This window comes from Atta cephalotes (genome assembly GCF_000143395.1).
Source record: "Atta cephalotes unplaced genomic scaffold scaffold00018, whole genome shotgun sequence".
NCBI lineage: Eukaryota > Metazoa > Arthropoda > Insecta > Hymenoptera > Formicidae > Atta > Atta cephalotes.
This window is the reverse complement of record NW_012130082.1, coordinates 2,568,000-2,586,939: the sequence shown is the minus strand read 5'-3', so window position 1 is coordinate 2,586,939 and position 18,940 is coordinate 2,568,000. Positions and strand designations below refer to the sequence as shown.

The 18,940-nt window shown below is 32.6% G+C and overlaps 1 protein-coding gene across 1 annotated transcript in view; it reads right to left on the bottom strand.

Moving 5' to 3' along the window:
* Positions 1-18,940, bottom strand: part of LOC105618888 — a 112,495-nt gene that overhangs the window by 71,971 nt on the left and 21,584 nt on the right. Inside the window, exons 3-4 of the mRNA XM_012200419.1 lie at positions 9,166-9,310; positions 2,991-3,114 (exon numbers count right to left, since the gene is read on the bottom strand). Of these exons, the coding sequence (XP_012055809.1) occupies positions 2,991-3,114; positions 9,166-9,310 (269 nt within the window). The remainder of the gene's footprint in view (positions 1-2,990; positions 3,115-9,165; positions 9,311-18,940) is intronic.

Here is an 18,940-nt window from a genome sequence, read left to right as displayed (position 1 = left end):
GAGAGAGAGAGAGATGATGATGATGACATAAGACCAAGTCATGCTTTCCTTAGGGACTTCAGTAAATTCCACCTACAAGTTTCCGGTCCCCTCTCGGGAATGTCTCTTCTAAAACCCCCTACTATTCATTGGTATCGATGTATACTACGATACTTCTAATTCGATTGAAAACCCCATGTGGAGCCACGTGACTCGCGATGAAGTTATGTTTACCTATAGTGGAAGTAAATTTTTTTCTAGCTGACACAGCACAAATAAATTGCTTTGTCATAGAAAAATTGAATAAACACATTGTAAATATATTTATAAATACAATGGAGAATTTTTCAATAAAAAGCAAAAAAGAAGTTCATTTATTTATTCGTTTCAAAGTTATTATGAAAGAAAAATATAAAAAATTCTTCTCTATTCCTTTAGTTTTGCATATATAAATATTTTCCGAATAATAAGACATTCTCAAAGTGGCTTTGACTTAAAATAAATAAAACTATTTTTTTATAGCCATGTAGGTTACAATAAAATAATTTATTTTCTGATATAAAAAATACAGAATGAGAGCAAGAAAACTAAAATTATTCTTGATCAAATTTTTATTATGTCATATAAGATGTAATTCGCAATATCCGAAAATGTAAATGAAATTATTGGAAATAAAATCTCTGCGCATTAAATTGTGAATAAATCAAAGAAATCAAATTTATCTCGATGTATTATTTAGTGTTTTCCTTCATTTTTCCCGTTCTTTCTCAATCAGAGACGACGCAACATGAATAAAACATCTCGTCTAAATTTTCCAACTTTCGGAATTGCTGATACAGAACGAAAACACTAGAAAGTGTACACTTGTAGCTGATTTTGAAACCCTTCATATCGGTTCCCGATAGAGTTGCGTTAACACAGCCCACTAGAAGTTTTATCTTCGAATCGAATACTTGAAACGATATTACGATACAATATGATACCATACAAAAAGGGAATTGTTCACAATAGTTATATAAAGAATGCTAGTGTAACATACGTTACATCATATAAAGGATTATCCCTCGATATAATAACAAAAAGAGAATTGTAAATGGAATATTAAAGCTAAAATTTTTGATATATTCATTTATTTTCAACAAAATATAAGATTTTCCTCATGCAACTGATCAAAACATATCTTTATGACTAAAAATCATTAATCATAATAATAAATATTCGAATTTTACCCTGGAGGGGAATTATTAGTCTATATTTCTTAATTTTATATCGTAAAATTTATAAATTTTATAAATTTTAATTGATAGAGATTTTTATATTTTTGGGCATAGTTCTGCATGTATTTTTGTATTTTCACGTATTCTGTATATATATATATATATATATTCACTACTATGTGAACGTATTTTTGTCATGTATTTTGATTTTGCCAGTCAGAGTTGTTAGTAAGTGAGAAAGATGGGGCCTATAGTCTACAGAGAAAAGAAAGTTGAAGTAAATATGGGGACGAAGAAATTAAGTTTAAGTTGTTCGTGCGATACAATAGTCTCACTTTCTTTCTTTTTTCTTTTTTTTAAAAGCATACTACACTTTTCTTCCTTTTCCGTTCTCTTTCCTATCATTGTTTTTTCTTCGTAGGTTTATGATTGATATGCAGAGAATTATTTTTCACTGCAAATTCACAAAATAAATAAACATAATTCTTTTATCTCGCATCAAATATCTACTGAGTTTTCTTAATATCCGTGCTTTCGGCGAGACAGGATTACGTAAATGAAATATTCAGGGCGTCGCAGTTATGCGTTCCTTGCCCTTACCGTGCTTGAAAAGGGAACGACAGTAAAGAATGAAGCTCGTTTCTGGTCTCGCGGGTTAGGCTGCAGAACCGAGAGCAGCAAAAGAAAGAAAACGGAAAATATTTCTCCGCAGTCTTTCAGACGCGGAATTTCAGTGCAAGCACAATCGGCAGTTGTTCTTGGATTCTTGCCGTGGCACAAAATTCTCAACTGGCGCAGAAATTCATGAGAAAATGTGTGAATTATTAAAATACAGTTCGCAAGTGTGTGTATACGTGGAGAAAGAAGAAGGTTAAATGAGATTTTTCTCGTATTCGCGACAAGATCAACTGATCATCCATTTTTATCGCGTAAGACTTTATTAACTTCAGCAAAATATCATATCGATAACTCGGAGAGAGAAACGTAAAGAATTTTCTTTCAATCATTTCGATGATCGATTCCTTCATATCGTTTACGTAAAATATTTTCTAATATTATATTACACATATGTTAATTAAAAATCAAGAGAATTAATTCTAAATATTGCGGATAAGTATCTTTTTACAGAAATAATGTTAACCAAGAACAATTATCGATAGCGAAACAATAACAATAGTATCAATTCATTAATTCAAATGGCAATTAAAATAAGGATTCTGTGTGCTTTCTTCCAAACCGATAAATCAGCGAGATAAATCGGAACGCTCGTAATTATTGCCACTTCTCAGTAACTAATGAAAAATTACGAATATAAGAACAAAAACTATGAATTGTTGAGATTGAGAGGTACTCTCACACCATCGCTCTTAATTACCAGTTCTACAATATCGACAAATTCAGTCTTGCGTTATGATTTCGCGGAACTAATGACGAATGTACTTGGCTGATTTTCTTTTTTTCTTCGTGAACTGTTCATTCGTGTGAGTAAAGTGGACGATATTGGAACTTCCAAGTTTTCTGATAACCTCATATGAAGATAATTTTTTTAAAAACATGAATAAAAAAAACAAAGTAGTAAAATAATCAACATGAACAACTTTGTTTTCATGAAACATAATTCTATTCTTTTATATATTATTACTTTCGAAAAACGCATTCTACTTGCTTGTTATATTTTATTATCTTCTCTTTTGCAATATTTTTATAAAATTTTATTTATTGGTGTAAATATAAAATTGTTAGCTGCAAATTGAAAAACGGAAAAACACAATTTAAGTGTAATTCATAACGTACCTTCGGAGTCCGATGTGTCCGACAGCGGAGGCTCATTGGCGATGTACTGGCGGCCGCTCAGCAAATTGTTCTCCACGACCGGCCGTTTGTCCTCCAGCTGCCTCCTAAAGCCACGATGGTCGTCCTGTAAAGGAGACGCGTAAATCGTGAAACAAAAATAACGAGACAAGGAGCATCGGTCTGGTGCAGAGCCAAGTTTTCTCTTGGCGTTTAACTCTTCGTTGACAGGAAAGGCTTTGAGAAATTAGCCCCATTTTGATTAAATTTATTCATTTTGTGATTTTTCTTTTTGATTTTTTAACATGTGCTACATTGGACGTTGTGTCACTATTTACAAAAAAATTAGTTTTTTTTTTTTTTGAAGAAAACGTATTTCTTTAGAAAAGTGAGTCCATCCGTGTTTTTACAAATTGATTGAGAAAATAATGACATAGTAAAACCAATTTAAAATAAATAAAAATGTGGATTACGTTATTATTTCCGATTTAATAATTACATCTTTAAAAGTAATATAAAACAGTTATTCTCCTCTTTCTTTCTCTATCTTTCTTTCTTTCTCACATATTTATTGTAATAAATAAGATAGAACGATGGTAATACTACAACATTGATGAATGCAGTTGATGATATCGTCATCGCCATTACTAGCTTTAGAAATGTTATTTAAAAGTTTCACTATCACATCAATTATTTTAAATAAATAAAACAAATAAATATTATTAATTCAAATAAATTAGTATTATTAATTTAAATAATAATGCTCTCATATCATAAAGAAGATGCGTACCATCAGACGCTGCTGCATTGCATTGCAGAGATATTAACGTGTACATTTGTAATTACGTTTGACGGAGACGTTATGCAGCGGAGTTGGAAATTAGCCCACAGCAGCCAGCGAGAAGAAGTCGAGTGGGTAAAAAGGCACTCTTACAATATTGCACACCCGCTAGTTAACAAGATTATCTCTCGTCCTTCACGGAGTTAAGGATTTGCTGCGAGCAACACGCGGATCTTTTTCTGCGCGTCGGGGGATGCCCCAGACGGCATGTTCATGTCTAGTTTTCTTTTTTATATTGCTATGAAGGAAAAAATTCAATCACAAGAAGAACGAAATCGTAAAGCAAAAGGCCCGTCTTTAACTATTCACCGAGTAGAGAATTTTTTCATTTTTATGATTATTTATATATTTCGTTAATTTCATTCGACATTGATACTTCATAACAATACAATATAAATTAAATTTTTATGTCTTATTTTCCAAGTCTTGATATTTTTCGTGTGATTTTTCTTTTTGATTTTTTAACATGTGCTACATTGGACGTTGTGTCACTATTTACAAAAAATAGTTATTTTTTTGAAGAATAAAACGTATTTCTTTAGAAAAGTGAGTCTATCCGTGTTTTTATAAATTGATTGAGAAAATAATGACATAGTAAAACCAATTCCAAAATAAATAATCCAAAATAAATAAAAATGTGAATTACGTTATTGTTTCCGATTTAATAATTACATCTTTAAAAATAATATAAAACAGTTATTCTCCTCTTTTTTTCTTTCTCTTTCTTTCTTTCTCACATATTTGTACACAATGACTGTTTATTGTCACATATATTTAATAATAATCAACACTTAGCGAACCAAAAATCTTGAAGATCTGATTTGTTAGAAGATAAAATACATTGCATATTATTAAATTATATTGTTAAATAAATCGATTAAATTGTTCTACAAAATAGATTTCATCACATATCGGCCATTAATCATTTTTATATTTTTCGTCGTTATTTTCTTTTTCTTTCCATTTTGAAGAATGATGATGCGGCGAGTATGGAGTAATAGAAATCTCATATTGCGGTTATTCTTTATTTTTTCTTTCTCTCTTGTACAGATATCTCTTCTAAAGCTTTTCTATTACAAATAGAAAAGCTCACGTATAAATCATATATATTGATTGCGATCGATAGATTTGAAAATTTTACGTCATAAAAAAATTGCAAGTGGATTAATTATGAATTTGTATTCTCCTTGTAAATTACACGCATAGAAATTTACGCACAATGCATACTTAACCGTGCGAGTCAAGATGTTACTTAAGAAATTAGAACAATTTAAAGCTATCCATCCACTTGGATAGCAGATGAACATTTTCTAATTGCTTGCAACTAGACAATTCCCTTATCAATGCGGTTATCATTACGAGAGGTTAATTACAAGATATACAACGTGAGGCAACAATGCACTGATACATATCGCAGTAATATACGAGCATCTGACATTAACAATAAGAATCTTCATTTAACTGCTCCCAACGGTTCGTATTGCGTAATTTATCTCCTCTCACCGAGAAGATAAATTATTTCAGAACAATTTTTTAATATACAACTCTCCACGGAAAAGGAATGTTCTTTGTCTGCGTGCTCAGTACAAAATTAAATAAATAAAAAGTAATATTCATACGATAACTGATTTAATTATTTCATTGCAGAATTCTATTAAAAAGAGATTTTTTTTCTCATATGTTTTATGTACATATTATGACAAATGATAAAATTATTTTAATTTAAATACACATTATATATTATTTTAAGAAGAAAGTAATCCTTCCACTTTTCACTTCTAAACCAAACGAAACAAAAAATTTACGATAATTAATCTGATTAATTCTATTCTATCTTTTTAATTCTAAATGTGTAAGTTTTATTAAACTTAAAATCAACAGCAAGAGCATGTCAATCGTCCAAATTAATTTTATTTCTTCGATGGAAGTAGACTTTCTTTTATTTACAATCCATTATGGACAAATTCCGTATATAAGTCGCTACTATTACCCGTCAGAGAAACGAACGTTAAATATTTCACGAACGTCAACGGACCTCTCCGTAAACAATCGAGGTAACGGCGCGATGAGAGGTTCGGACTCTCCACCAAGCCGAAAGAAACACACCGGCATAAATTCCAGAAGTTGACACTTGGCCAAAGTGCCCATCCGAAAAATAACCACCAAGCGCGACCGTTCTCGACGTGAAAAGCGAAAATTCCGACGGCAAGGCCGAAATAAAAATATCAATCGCTTCGTGCCGCGGATGCGTCGAGGAAAGATGGGCTCGGGGAAACGGTCGCGTACAATAGTACGAAAAATGCATGCTCATAGCCGTGGACGTGTTTTGTCACGAACCAGAAAAATCCATCGAATTCGCGCTGCGAATCGATATGCCTCTCAACGCCGGTCTCGACGTTACGTCCGCGGTTTTGATTTATCAGCCATATTCGCACGCGCGCAAAATGAACAAACGAACGAACGAACGAACGAAATAACCTGCGTGCGAAAGGTGCGTACATGAAACGTTCGTCGTCGGGACGTGCAACGATGCCGTTTGCAAGCGTGCGCGGGAATCGATCCGCGCGCTTGTAGGTGAAATGGAATTTTCAGGACGACTCCCGTAAGAGGAATGGCTATTACGCTCGTTACAGAGTTACATCGTCGGTTGCAACGGCGACTAAACCGTGCACGATCGGCTTTCATTTCGATTGCGTGGGAGCAATAAACGACCTTCTAATTACGCGTTTGTCGTTTCGACTTCGATGTTCGCCCCGATAGTTTCGATTCCGAGTGAAAAAATTCATTTTTTCTCCACCATTTCGTATCGGAGAGTGATTTCTACAGTTTTCATGAAAATATTAGAAACGTTTTTCTATAATTAATATCTTATTCATAATATTAAATAATAATTGTAAAATTACAAGCAAAATTAAATTTTCATGACAACTTAGTGAACTTTTAAGCAAGCATTTATATGCAAACCTTGAAGAATTTTTAATATTATTTCAAAAAACATTTTAATAATACTATTCGTTATATTAAAATATTTATCAATGAAATTGATATAGAATTAGTTAAAATTAAATTTTAACATCATAAATGAAAATACACTTTTATTTCTTTGATTTATTAATTATCTGTCATAGAAATAATTATCTTAGAATTGCTCTAAGATAATATATCCGATTCCAAGATGATTTTAGACGAAAGTAAATTAATTAATATTATTCAATTTATTTCAAATATTAAAATAATTCTTAGAAACAATGCAATCGCGCAGCTTCTTTTAAACATTAATAATAACATATTAATTACCTACAAGTTTTATCATATCCGACATCTACCGTTAATGAGACAATTTATTTTATTCCACAAAAGAATATACACAAATAGAAGCTCAACATTCGTGGCATCATAACAAATTTATTCAAGAAAAACGTTGTGTTTTCGAATGTCAAACACTAATTAAATTAACAACATGTAATTAAATTGCTCGGGGCGAAGTCCTCGAGTTTCGCATACAGATAGGTTTAGGATTTTCACAGAATTATTTAGAATCATGTAACGCATATGCATGAGGGTAGAATTGATTAATTACTGGCAAATCATTTAAATTAAATCCGTACATAATCGATTACATTAACCGCATTTTCCCAATATGTGACAATTGGTATATCAAATTTCAAACTGTAACAATAATCTTGCGACGACTTCGTCGACGATAATTATAGAAATTCAATTCAATCGGCTTATTATTTATTAATAAAGTTGAAGAAAGAAGTATACAGATACTAAGAAAACATGAGAAATACCGAGATAATAGTCTTAATTGGATTTACAGTAAAAGTCGGGACAAACAATTACGTTAAGAAACAATCGTTCGAAGACACTCCGTGTTGCTGTCTTCGAATTTAAATTCTGGTGCAAAGTACAACCGAAGGAACGCGTATAAATCTCGAGCGAGTAAAGACGGTTGTAACATTATTGCGAATCTAAATCGACTCTTTAAAAGACGAGAAATATATTTCATAGTATTAATAATATTTTACAAAGATAATACATCACTGAACGGAGATTTGTTCATTCATGTATATTTCATAATTTATTTTGATAGTAATTATTTTTTGCAAATTTAATTATAACAATATTATGAGAAAATCAAAGAAATTTTTTTCTCTTTCATTTCACTTAATAAATGCACTCAATAATATGCATATAAAATATATTATCTCACTGAGGCTGATTGTGAAATAAATCAATATGATTTTTGTATTGAATTTCAAAGTGAAAATTTACGAGAGACATGTCAATATAAAGGTAATCACATGAGTACGGTTGAGCACCTTACTCTTCCGCTTGAGTAATTAAGGATAATCGATGGCCATTTCCTGTATTCTCCGGTGCGAGTGACAAATATATATGCAGAGATCTAGCCGCACGATGACATCAATGATCTGGTCGGGACACATGCGGCTTATCACCTCCGTACATACTCGGATATTACCTGTATCGATGGTACAGGCGCTTCTCTATGCGTGTTCTAATCTGGATTAATCCAAACTGGTGCACCTTTGTAGATTATCGCGCAAAGGATATTCATGCAATTATATATCCCGCATTATACGAAGTAAATTCAATTTTTAAGAGAATATGCGATTAAAAATTAAAGAGAATAATGAAAATAATTTAGAACAATATACATTAAAATAATGTTTTAAAACAATTTAAGTAATTCTCAAAATATATATTCGTCGATTGTGTTATTAAAAGCAACATCTCGTTAAACAGTGTTAAAAATTTTTAAAATAGTTTTAAAATAGATAATATATTTTTATCACAAGAATTTAATAAATCGGAAATTTAATCAGCAGCGAATTTAATTGAAGCATTTAGCGCACAATTGACGTACGAGCAATGACGTAATTGAAGCTCACGTTTCTATGAGGCGGAACACTCAAACGTGATGAGAATACGTAAATATCCGTATTCCGGATGAGCTGTCGTCTGTCGTAGAGACACAGTTGGAGAACATCCGCCTGATAGCGCATGAGTTTACGTAATTATATTCTATTCGTCAGTTTGCGAGGAGGGAACTTACAAGCCTCTCGGAGGACGACTATATAAAATAAAATCGATTTTAGGTACATAAGTCATGTCCAAGTAACTTGGCTCGAATCCTGAAGTTTCGGGATTGATGCTATTGCCGCGAATCAAAGGATGTTAAATGGAGTATGCCCGTCTACTGAAGATAACGGATAAATGCTGACTAAAGACGTCTACAGATTTTGTACGGACTGACTGAGTTCGATGAAGCGGAACCCAAGTAATCTATGCGCGAAACAGCATTCGATTTACCTGTTGTTTTTGTAGTGCAGCCACATCGCCGCAAACGGGTCCCAGGCCAGTGAGCTCTGTGTCTTTCCTTATCACCCATTCGATGAGTTCGCGCAATGATAGCAGTAAAGCATTCCAGTGTTCTGTGTTGCTCTCCAATCGATTTCTACACAGAAAAAAACATGCACGTTACACCCCATATCTATATTGGATTTTAAAATATATTCATTAGTTGAATATTACTCTCTAGTTTATATTTAATATACATTTATTTTTTTATCTCGTTTACATATAAATATATAATATATTATATGAATACAAAGTATTTGTATTAATCCAGAGATCACGTAACGAGTTAGATTCGTTATAACTTTCTGCGATGCAATGGATATAGTTTTTAAAAATAATTTAACAAATTGTTATTTATTGAAAATTATTTATATTTATGTTACTTTTTAAAAAAATATTGTATTTTATAAAAAGGTATATTTGAATTTTGTTTATTAATATCATATTTATTTCCTAAACATTGAATCCAAGCAGCATTTATTGATTATATATTGATTAAGTACATAATTGAACTTATTTCTTAAGTTGTATTTGTTTATTATTAACAATATATGTAAGAAATAGCATTCAATTAAATTAATAAAATCTATTCGAAGCAGAGACCTGGACCAAACCGTTTGAATTGAAACCGAAAATTGTTTCGTAATCCTTTTTTCGGTGAATCAAAAAAATCATTTTTTATAAAACCGAAATTGTAATCGAACTAATAAAATTATTTTCGGTTTACGATTTTTTTTGGTTCTTTTTCTAACATAGGTTTCTTTTTTTTAGTTCTTAATCTAACATAGATCTGTTTCTTACAGCTGAGCTAATTGCATTAGTTTAGAGTTTATCTTTCTCCTCTCACATTGTAAGAAGAAAGATAAATTATCTGAGTTTTATAAATGCAATCAGCGCATGGATATGTGAGAAACTAATTGAACGGATGAACACTCTCTTTCTCTCTCTTTCTCTTTCACTCTTTCTCTCTCCTCTCTCTCTTTCCTCCTTTTTATTTTTCTTGTTGTTGTTCGCTTGCTCAAACCATATTATCACAAGTGTGATTTAAATCCTTGCACATGTATAAATATATAAAACATTATATTAAATAAATAATATATTTTAAAATTTATTTCTCTCTCCACTACATACATATACAATTTACTAGAATAAATTTAACAGAAAAAAAAATCATTTGAAATTTTTAACTCCTCTTCTATTGCATGAGTAACTATAACTGGAGAAACTTGTTAAAAAAACCGTAATTTTTATGGTTTCAGTTTTCTTTACAAATAAAAAAACTGAATCTGTAAACTTATTCGATTAAATCATAATTGGAACTAAAAAAAATTTTTCGGTTCGGATTCTTGACTCAAAGCATCAAAAAACTGAAAGAACATAAGAATATTATATTTACATGGAAAGAACGATTTTGCAGAAGTATCTAAAAATTTAAGGATAGATAAATTTTTTAGCAAAATCGTTCTTTCCGTGTAATATTCCCGGAATGCTAAAATGCAAAGAATGTCACACTCTCAATTTAAAAAGTTTATTATTTTTTAAATCACATTTATATACTTTTATATTTATATTTTTAATAAATACTTAGAAATTTTTACTCAAATTTTATCATTTTTCAACTTTACAAATGATGAAAATAAATGCTGTTCTCTGGTCTCGACATTCGGAAATAAAGTCTCAACTGGTTAAAAGAGCTTTTCTGTTAAATGTATAGTCAATCATCAATACATCGAATTTTAGAATTGGTTAAAAATAATAAAATAACAAAAAATTATATACATTAAAAAAATTTACGAAATTTTAATAAATATTTGTTTAGATAGTACCTATTAATGAGACATTTGCAATAAAAGATACTTACAATAAATAAATATTTATTAAAATTCATAAAATTTTTTTTAGTGTAAACTTGAATTGAGAAGATGAGTAATTATACATTAATTTTTACAATTGTAATTAAAAACAGCTCTAAATATATACGTCATTCTACGACTTAGATAAGAAGGTACAATTACGAAATGATACGGAAGAGAGAAACGATAACGAAATAAAATCCGCCTTTTGATTTTTTCTTGCTTGATACTCTTCAATATCCTCTTCACAATGAGATAAAAGTTGCCTATCAGGATTATCAAATTTAAAATCGAAAACTCAATTATTTTATTTCATTCCAAATTATTCAAAATTGTTCCACCTTACCTTATAAGCTATAAACGCTATAAACATTATATACTAATAATATAGTTTTTATATTCAAAATTAATATAAGTATAATCTATAATGAGAATATCGGAGAATATTTTACATCAAAATGTTTACATCAAAAACGTTCTTACGCATCCATCCAAAGGATGGATTACAATCTCTGGACGCGACGCGCTGATAGATATTCACCACACAGACATAAGCAGCGGCGAGAAAGACACATAAAATGTTCGACTCGTAAATACGAGTAAAAGAGAGTACATATTTGTTAGGGACAGACAGGTAAAGTCGTCGACGGGAAAGGAGAATGAGAAAAAAGGGTTGGTAAAGCAAAGCGGCGCGCGAGTGAATGAAAGGAGAGTAAATGTAAAGTCTTGATATTGCTGATGCCAAGTGAAATCGGGCGATGAGTGAAAAAAGAGAAACGAAATAGTGACGTGAAGTACAGATAGAAAAGGAGACATCAGATAGATACTTAAGATAAGTAGATTCATCAAGATTAGATTGGAAAAAGTAACGCGAAATGTAACGCGTCTCAATATGACAGAATAATAAAAAAAGATAATAATTCAGAAAAATGTAAATTGAAGAACAGACATTCGAAGAAACGTGAGAAGAGAGATGGAATATACTTGCAGATAAAATGTAATTCGAATAAAACGAGTAAATATGGAAAGCAAAAGAGCTCTGAGAAAATTAAAGTGGACGAGCATTTCGAACGACGACGCGCGACGCGGCAAATAAATAATGCGCCGCCGATGGAAAGCGACCGGGAAAAGGGAAGGCTGGTGATAAAGCCAATCGTGGACAAGAAGGAAAACGATCTCAGACAAATAGGAAAAATACGAAAAAAGCAGCGCGGACAGTGACATATAAAGCGTTCGTATACAAACGGATCTCGAAAGAAGGCAAGGATAATAAGAAGAGATTAAAAAAAAATAACAAAGAATAGGAGTTTGAAATGACAAGATCAAGAAATGCGAATGAATAGAGAGTGATCCTTGATAAAGAATGCTTTGTCAGAATAAAGTTGGTTAAGAGGCAACCAGATTAAACGACAAAGTAACTTTAGATAAAAAAAACGCAAGAGCGTTAAAAAAAAGTCTGATGATCATAAGATGTCTTAAGAAAGAAAAAGAGAAAGAAGCTATATTGTATAACGATATTTGCGGTAGAAAATTATCTATAAACATAAACACGCGTGGAATGCAACAGATAGATAAAATCGACAAATATAAATGCAGAATAAATATTGAAGGACGTGCATAACACGCGTGTTTTGTTAATAGTAAGTAAATACTACTGGACGGAAGCGCCGGAAACGTGAAACAAAATGAAAGACCAGTGGGAAATCACTGGAAGACGTGGAAGCGCGAGAGACTGGATACAAAAGAGACGTCCTCAAAAAGAATGAGGACTCGTGACAGGCACCGCTGGGAGAAAGAAATGAAAGCAAAAGATGTTAGAACAAGGCAAGGGATGGGACAGATAAGCAGGATAAGTCAGAAGAAAAGAATTAGTCCGAGGAGATGATCTCGCAGATATACGAGATAATGGTCTCGCAAGTCTATGCACGTACAGATCATATATGGCATAACATAACATGATATAACATCTGCAGAACGTAGGAAAAGATACAGCTCTTATCTTGTCACAGTATTAAAAATTTGTGAAGTAAGCAGTTTAATTCTTGACTCTTTTATTATATAGTGTAAAAAAGACGTTATTGGATTGATATACGATTTAACTTTAACTTAATTTCCTAATGATTCCAATAACTCTCTCTTTCTCTTTCTCTCTCTCTCTTTCTAATTCTTATTTCAAAAACTTAGAAAATTTCAATTTACTATGCGTGTTATTTCTTCAACAATTCAATAAAAAATTACAGCAATAAAGATAATTTATAAAGAACCTAATGTAACTAAAAAAAATCCCTACAAATTCCGGAATTCCTTTTTATACAATAATATAAAGATTAAATATGAAATATAAAAATGCAAATATAGAAAAATATAGAATGCGTCTGCAGGAACGAAAACAAAAATAATAAAAATAAGTAACGCTAAGCTGAATTTCTTCTTATTTCATTTCTTGTTTAACTCGTCGCCCATTATCTTGTCGGAACGACTCGTGCGCGGATGGAATCCAAAGTGGTCTGAGAATAAAGAAGCGTAAGGCGAATTAAAGCGGAAGACAGAGGCCCGAGAGACGAGAGCGGCATAAAGAGATAGGAAGCGCGAAGGAGGCCAGGAACTGAATGCTGCAAGAGAAATTCTCGGGTAAAGAGCGCCGGCCACCAGGACAACGAAGCACCGTCGCCGGTGCCGGAGGTCGCGAAATAGACGAAAGAGGAAGATAAAGGAGGCTGGTGGGCAAAAGGAGGGCAGGAAGGATGGCGGTTGGGATTTAGATTTATATTTCGCCATTGTTGCACCACCACTGGTGGCGACATCCACTTACTAGGTCACATTCAACAATTCCCATCGTCTTATTCCCCCCGCGGCCCCTCCTCCGAATGTTCCATATCGTCGTCGTCGTTCTCGTATCGCAAAGAAACAGTCTCGCGTCTGGATATATTGCGGTTATTGTAACGTCGATGAGAGCCGCGAGGAATTTCGCGTACTTTTGCGATTTGAGCGCGCATACAGGCGCACGTACGCGTATGTATACAGGGCTACAACACGTTACGATATTGCACCTTCTCCCAGGGAGATAAGGGCGCGAGGATATTTTGCACGATGGATGGTGGTACGGAGTTACCGGAAGAAATCGTCCTCATTGCTCCGACGAATCGTGGGAATAAACTTTTCTCGCTCCACGTAGCCGCTATATGCGGCGACTGATGCTCGCTCGAAAAATTTATTCCACGCTATGAGAGAAAAGAATTGATCTGCGAGACAACTTGAATATGCTTACATGTTTCCTCGAAAAATTGTATTCTTGTATTTGGATTTATAGGATTAATATAATATAACTCAAGAAAAAAAAGCAGCTTGTAGATAGAAAAATTGCAATACAAAATGGAATTAGATGATCAAGGATTAATAATAAAGATTAATGAAGGCGATAAAATCATTTTTCTGCAATATTTCTCATAATATGATATTCCACGCTATGAGAGAAAAGGATTGATCTGCGAGACAACTTGAATATGCTTACATGTTTCCTCGAAAAATTATATTCTTGTATTCGGATTTACAGGATTAATATATAACTTGAAAAAAAATAAAGCTTGTAGGTAGAAGAATTACGATACAAAATGGAATTAGATAATCAAAGATTAATAATAAAGATTAATGAAGGCGATAAAATAATTTTTCTGTAATATTTCTCATAATATGAAACACATTGAATCCTTTTCATCATGGTATGCTCGTTAAGATTCATAATATTGTCTGGAAATTATAAATTTTAATTAATCGTGGCTCATATATGCATAACGGTAATTTATCGTCATGTAATTGAGAAAAAACGAGGTCTGTATGATTAATAGGACGTGCATTAGATCTATGTCAGTAATGGAATCTTACGGTCACGAAAGAGAATTTGGCGGAACATCTATTTTCGCTCGTCGTCCGGCTGCCAGAAACAGGAGAGCCTCCACTAACGGAAAGATATACTTCTCGTTCGTGCGATCGCATTTCAATTGAAATGTTCAGTAAGTGGTGCTACACTGTCGCCTTGGCGAACGAACCAAGTTGCCCTGCGAGCGAGCGATCTTTACGACGTGCCAGGCTGATGTAAAATAAATCACCAGGAAATTTCCTGGGCGGCTATAAAAATCTGCCGAAGAAACGTCACGTATCTCGCACCTACTCGATAAAGTCCGACGTAGCCTCAAGTAAATAAATCATGAATAACATAACCGGTACTATAATTTTATTATTAAAGTTACTCTTATGGAGACGATTGTTTGTCAGGTGATCAGAGTCATTCGGGACATTAATTACTTCGAGTATATAACATATTTGAAGAAAAGTGGAGGGAAAATGTTTCTCTCCTTTCGTGAAGGGAGAAAATAAATAAATAGACTTATAGAATATTGTGATTCGAGAAAATATCTATTTTAATATACGTAAAAACATTATTCTATTTTAATATACAATTTTACATATACGCAATGTAAAATATTTTATATATAGAAAGTATAAAGTACTTTTATAATGAAACCCTTTTCTCCCTTTCCCGTAACAATATGCTCTCGCAAAAAATCGTTATGATAACGAAATTCTATAAAAATAGGAAATCAATATTACAGCAGAGATACAACGATGCTGCCTTTTTTCGTTTGCTGAGCAATTAAGAGACATGCCCAACGATATCGCATAAAGTGGAAAATCTGATTATGCGAATGCGAGAGCAGTGTTATTCGAGCTCGTCGTCATTTACAAGGAAAAGTAAAAAAAAACATACACCCAGGCATATAGAATAAGACATGTACAGAATTGAATTGCGAAGCGTGGCGAAATGCAAAACGCGAACCGGCAGAGCCTCTGATTCCGCGAGATCGCCAGATTTAGCATACACAGTCGGAGATTAAGTATAATTAAAACGACGAGATGGGCACACATAGTTCGGCACACAAAGTACATGTAAGTCGATAAAACTACAACCGTAACATCGATAGACCAGGGATTTGGGATAAGTCGAGTTACAAAACAATTCTTAACGACGACATTGAAATTCTGAGACGCACCTTTAATTTATCTTCATTGTCGAACACATTTAGAAGACATCTGCGAAAACAAGCGGAAGTCGTTACGTGTTTCGAGCTTTACGTCGGATTTTTCTCGAAACGTGGATTATCCAGCAAATAACGGAAACGATTCAGTGTAAATTCAGAAAAGGAATCATTCGTGTTTGAAAGGGGATTTGAAACAAAACTCAGAACAAATGTGGAATCTTTGAAAATTGTCGTCTCTTGCGATTTACAACAGTTCTTACATTTGTTTGACAAATTTCAACATTGTCCACAAATTGAATATTTAATCATATCTGCAAGAATTTATCTTTGTATAAATAACGAAATTTTTTTCAAACATAAGTTTTAGAAAAGTTTTATACAAATTTTAAGTTAAAACGTTGAACATAGAAAAATTTTTGAACATAGAAAATGTTCTATTCGAGGCTGTATATCTTACTACCGAATCATTGAAATTCATTGAAAGAATTTCATGAATACTGATAGTCTTTACAGAAACCTACAATGCGATTTCAACTATATCCTGCATTTATGCGACACAAGACTGAGTCTCTGCAAAATGTCTAGAAGGATGAATTTATGAATATAAAACAATACACACTTCATATATGACAATCCATTTGATAAAAAGATGTATCGTTTCACAATGTTAAATCTGCTATTCAGATTTGAGAAACCTCCTGCAGTTCGATCAAGACATATTGTCAGATTGTTTTTCATGGAATTGCATAATTTCTTGCACAAAAATATTTTAGTTTCTTAGTTTAATTTAATTCAATAAAATGTCACAGTTTCTTCATTGTATCTGAACAAATGTTATTGTTAGTTATTTAAAAACAATTAGTTGTTATTTGATCGTTTTTTAAATAAAAGGTCTACCACAGCAGAAATAAAATATTATATTATATCAGATGTTTATATCAAAGTATAATAATTGTTTTTTAAGAGAGTTAAGATTAAGAATAAATTAATAAATAAATAAATTAAAAATAATACAGAATGTGTATACAAAATGTGTAGATTGTTAACTACTATTATACGAATCATTAAAAAATTAAACTTATATATAACTGTTCATATCCTTGCATTCGACATGATTAAAATATACGCGGAAATATCATATGTCATTAAAACTTATTATATCTGCAGAACTGATTAATGCTGTTAAATAGATTTTCTTTAATAGATTTATTCATTCATCAAAATTAGTTATCGCATAAGTGTAAATAATTCTCGTTTACTTCGGATAGTTTTAATATTGAATATGTTATTAATCAATTCGGTAATCAATTATGGAGACTTCGGTTGAAAATATATGACGAAAACTTTTGTTTGCTCAGTCCTTTTACTGTTCTATTCTGGCAAATGAGAAATATATTAAATTTTGATAGTCAATGCGAATCCACAGGGAGCTATCAAAATTCATTGCGGCCATCGATCTCGTGATAACATCGCGCGATCGCAATCTGCAACGTGGTCGCAATAAATTAGCTGCTGTTATAAATAGACTTCACGTCTAGACGAAATTATTATTGAGATAGTGGAGAACTGTCAAACTGTTTGCGCAGTAATATGGTACTTTGCATAATAAAATATTTTTTCGCTCCAGAAATATTAAAATATGTCGTAATGTACAATAAGTTAGTCGTTTATTAAGTTATTGCAAATATGATTGCATACTAAATATATTGATGAATATTAACAATCTATTAATGAGTAAATGTCATTCATCATTGAACAAATCCTCTTCATTGTCAAACTGCCAATTAAATTAACGCATTCGACTCGAAAATGTACGAGTTATGACCAATAAAATTAATTATACTCCATTTAATTTACGAGTATTATGAATCGGCTAACTCAAAGCGCGGAGTAACGATTACCAGTTTTTCTTACGTGTTCCACCTCGTTTTTTAACCCGGAAAATCTCGTCACTTAATGACACGGTCGTAAAACTGAAATTGAACCATTTCGTAGAGCGTGTTCGTTATCAGCGACACGACATCCCTGTGAAGCTCCAAGCTTCTTATCTATCAAGCGATCTTATCTTCTCTTTACGTGCCGATAAACATCTGGACCACCACAAGTTCCAATGAGATTATTCCAACTGAGATCTGTGAAAGTTCATCGCGCTCGTACATCACCGTTCTTCTACGATATATCTGATATATATCGATTCGATAATCACATTACAATTAGACGTGAATCTCCACTCAATGAAGCTCTTTGATCTAATGTGCCGATGGCGATTCATGGTTGATGTTTCCCACGAAGACTCGTCAACGGCATTGATTCGTTGCTATCATCGTCCTTGTCGTTGTCGTCGTCATCGTCGCCGTCGCCAGTTAACGTAATAAAGCGGGCAAATGGAATTCCCGCAAACGGGCGGAGCGTTATAATTCAACTCTGGGGAACAATTTACCGGTACAATCCCAATCTGAGCGAGGTCGACTCGCTACACAAAACCAGTCCAAACTTCTACAATAAACAACATCAACAACGCCGCCATTAGCGTCGCGCCGCTAGCGGATCTGTCCGCGTCGCAGTTTTCGAGGTGCAACTCCGTCCGTTACGGACAATTGAATAGTGCGACCTGATACTAAAAATGGAGATAATAATGGGTTCGAAATGGACAAATACACGACTGTGTGCCATTAGTAGATAAGAGAAATATGATCCATAATGCGAAAATTAAATTCTAAATACTTTCTTATGATGCTTTAAACTATTTTAAAGTATCTATTTCTTGGAATAATAGACAAAGATATTATTTGTAAATATCAGAAATTATGAAGATTAAATTGAAAAGCTTTGATAAGA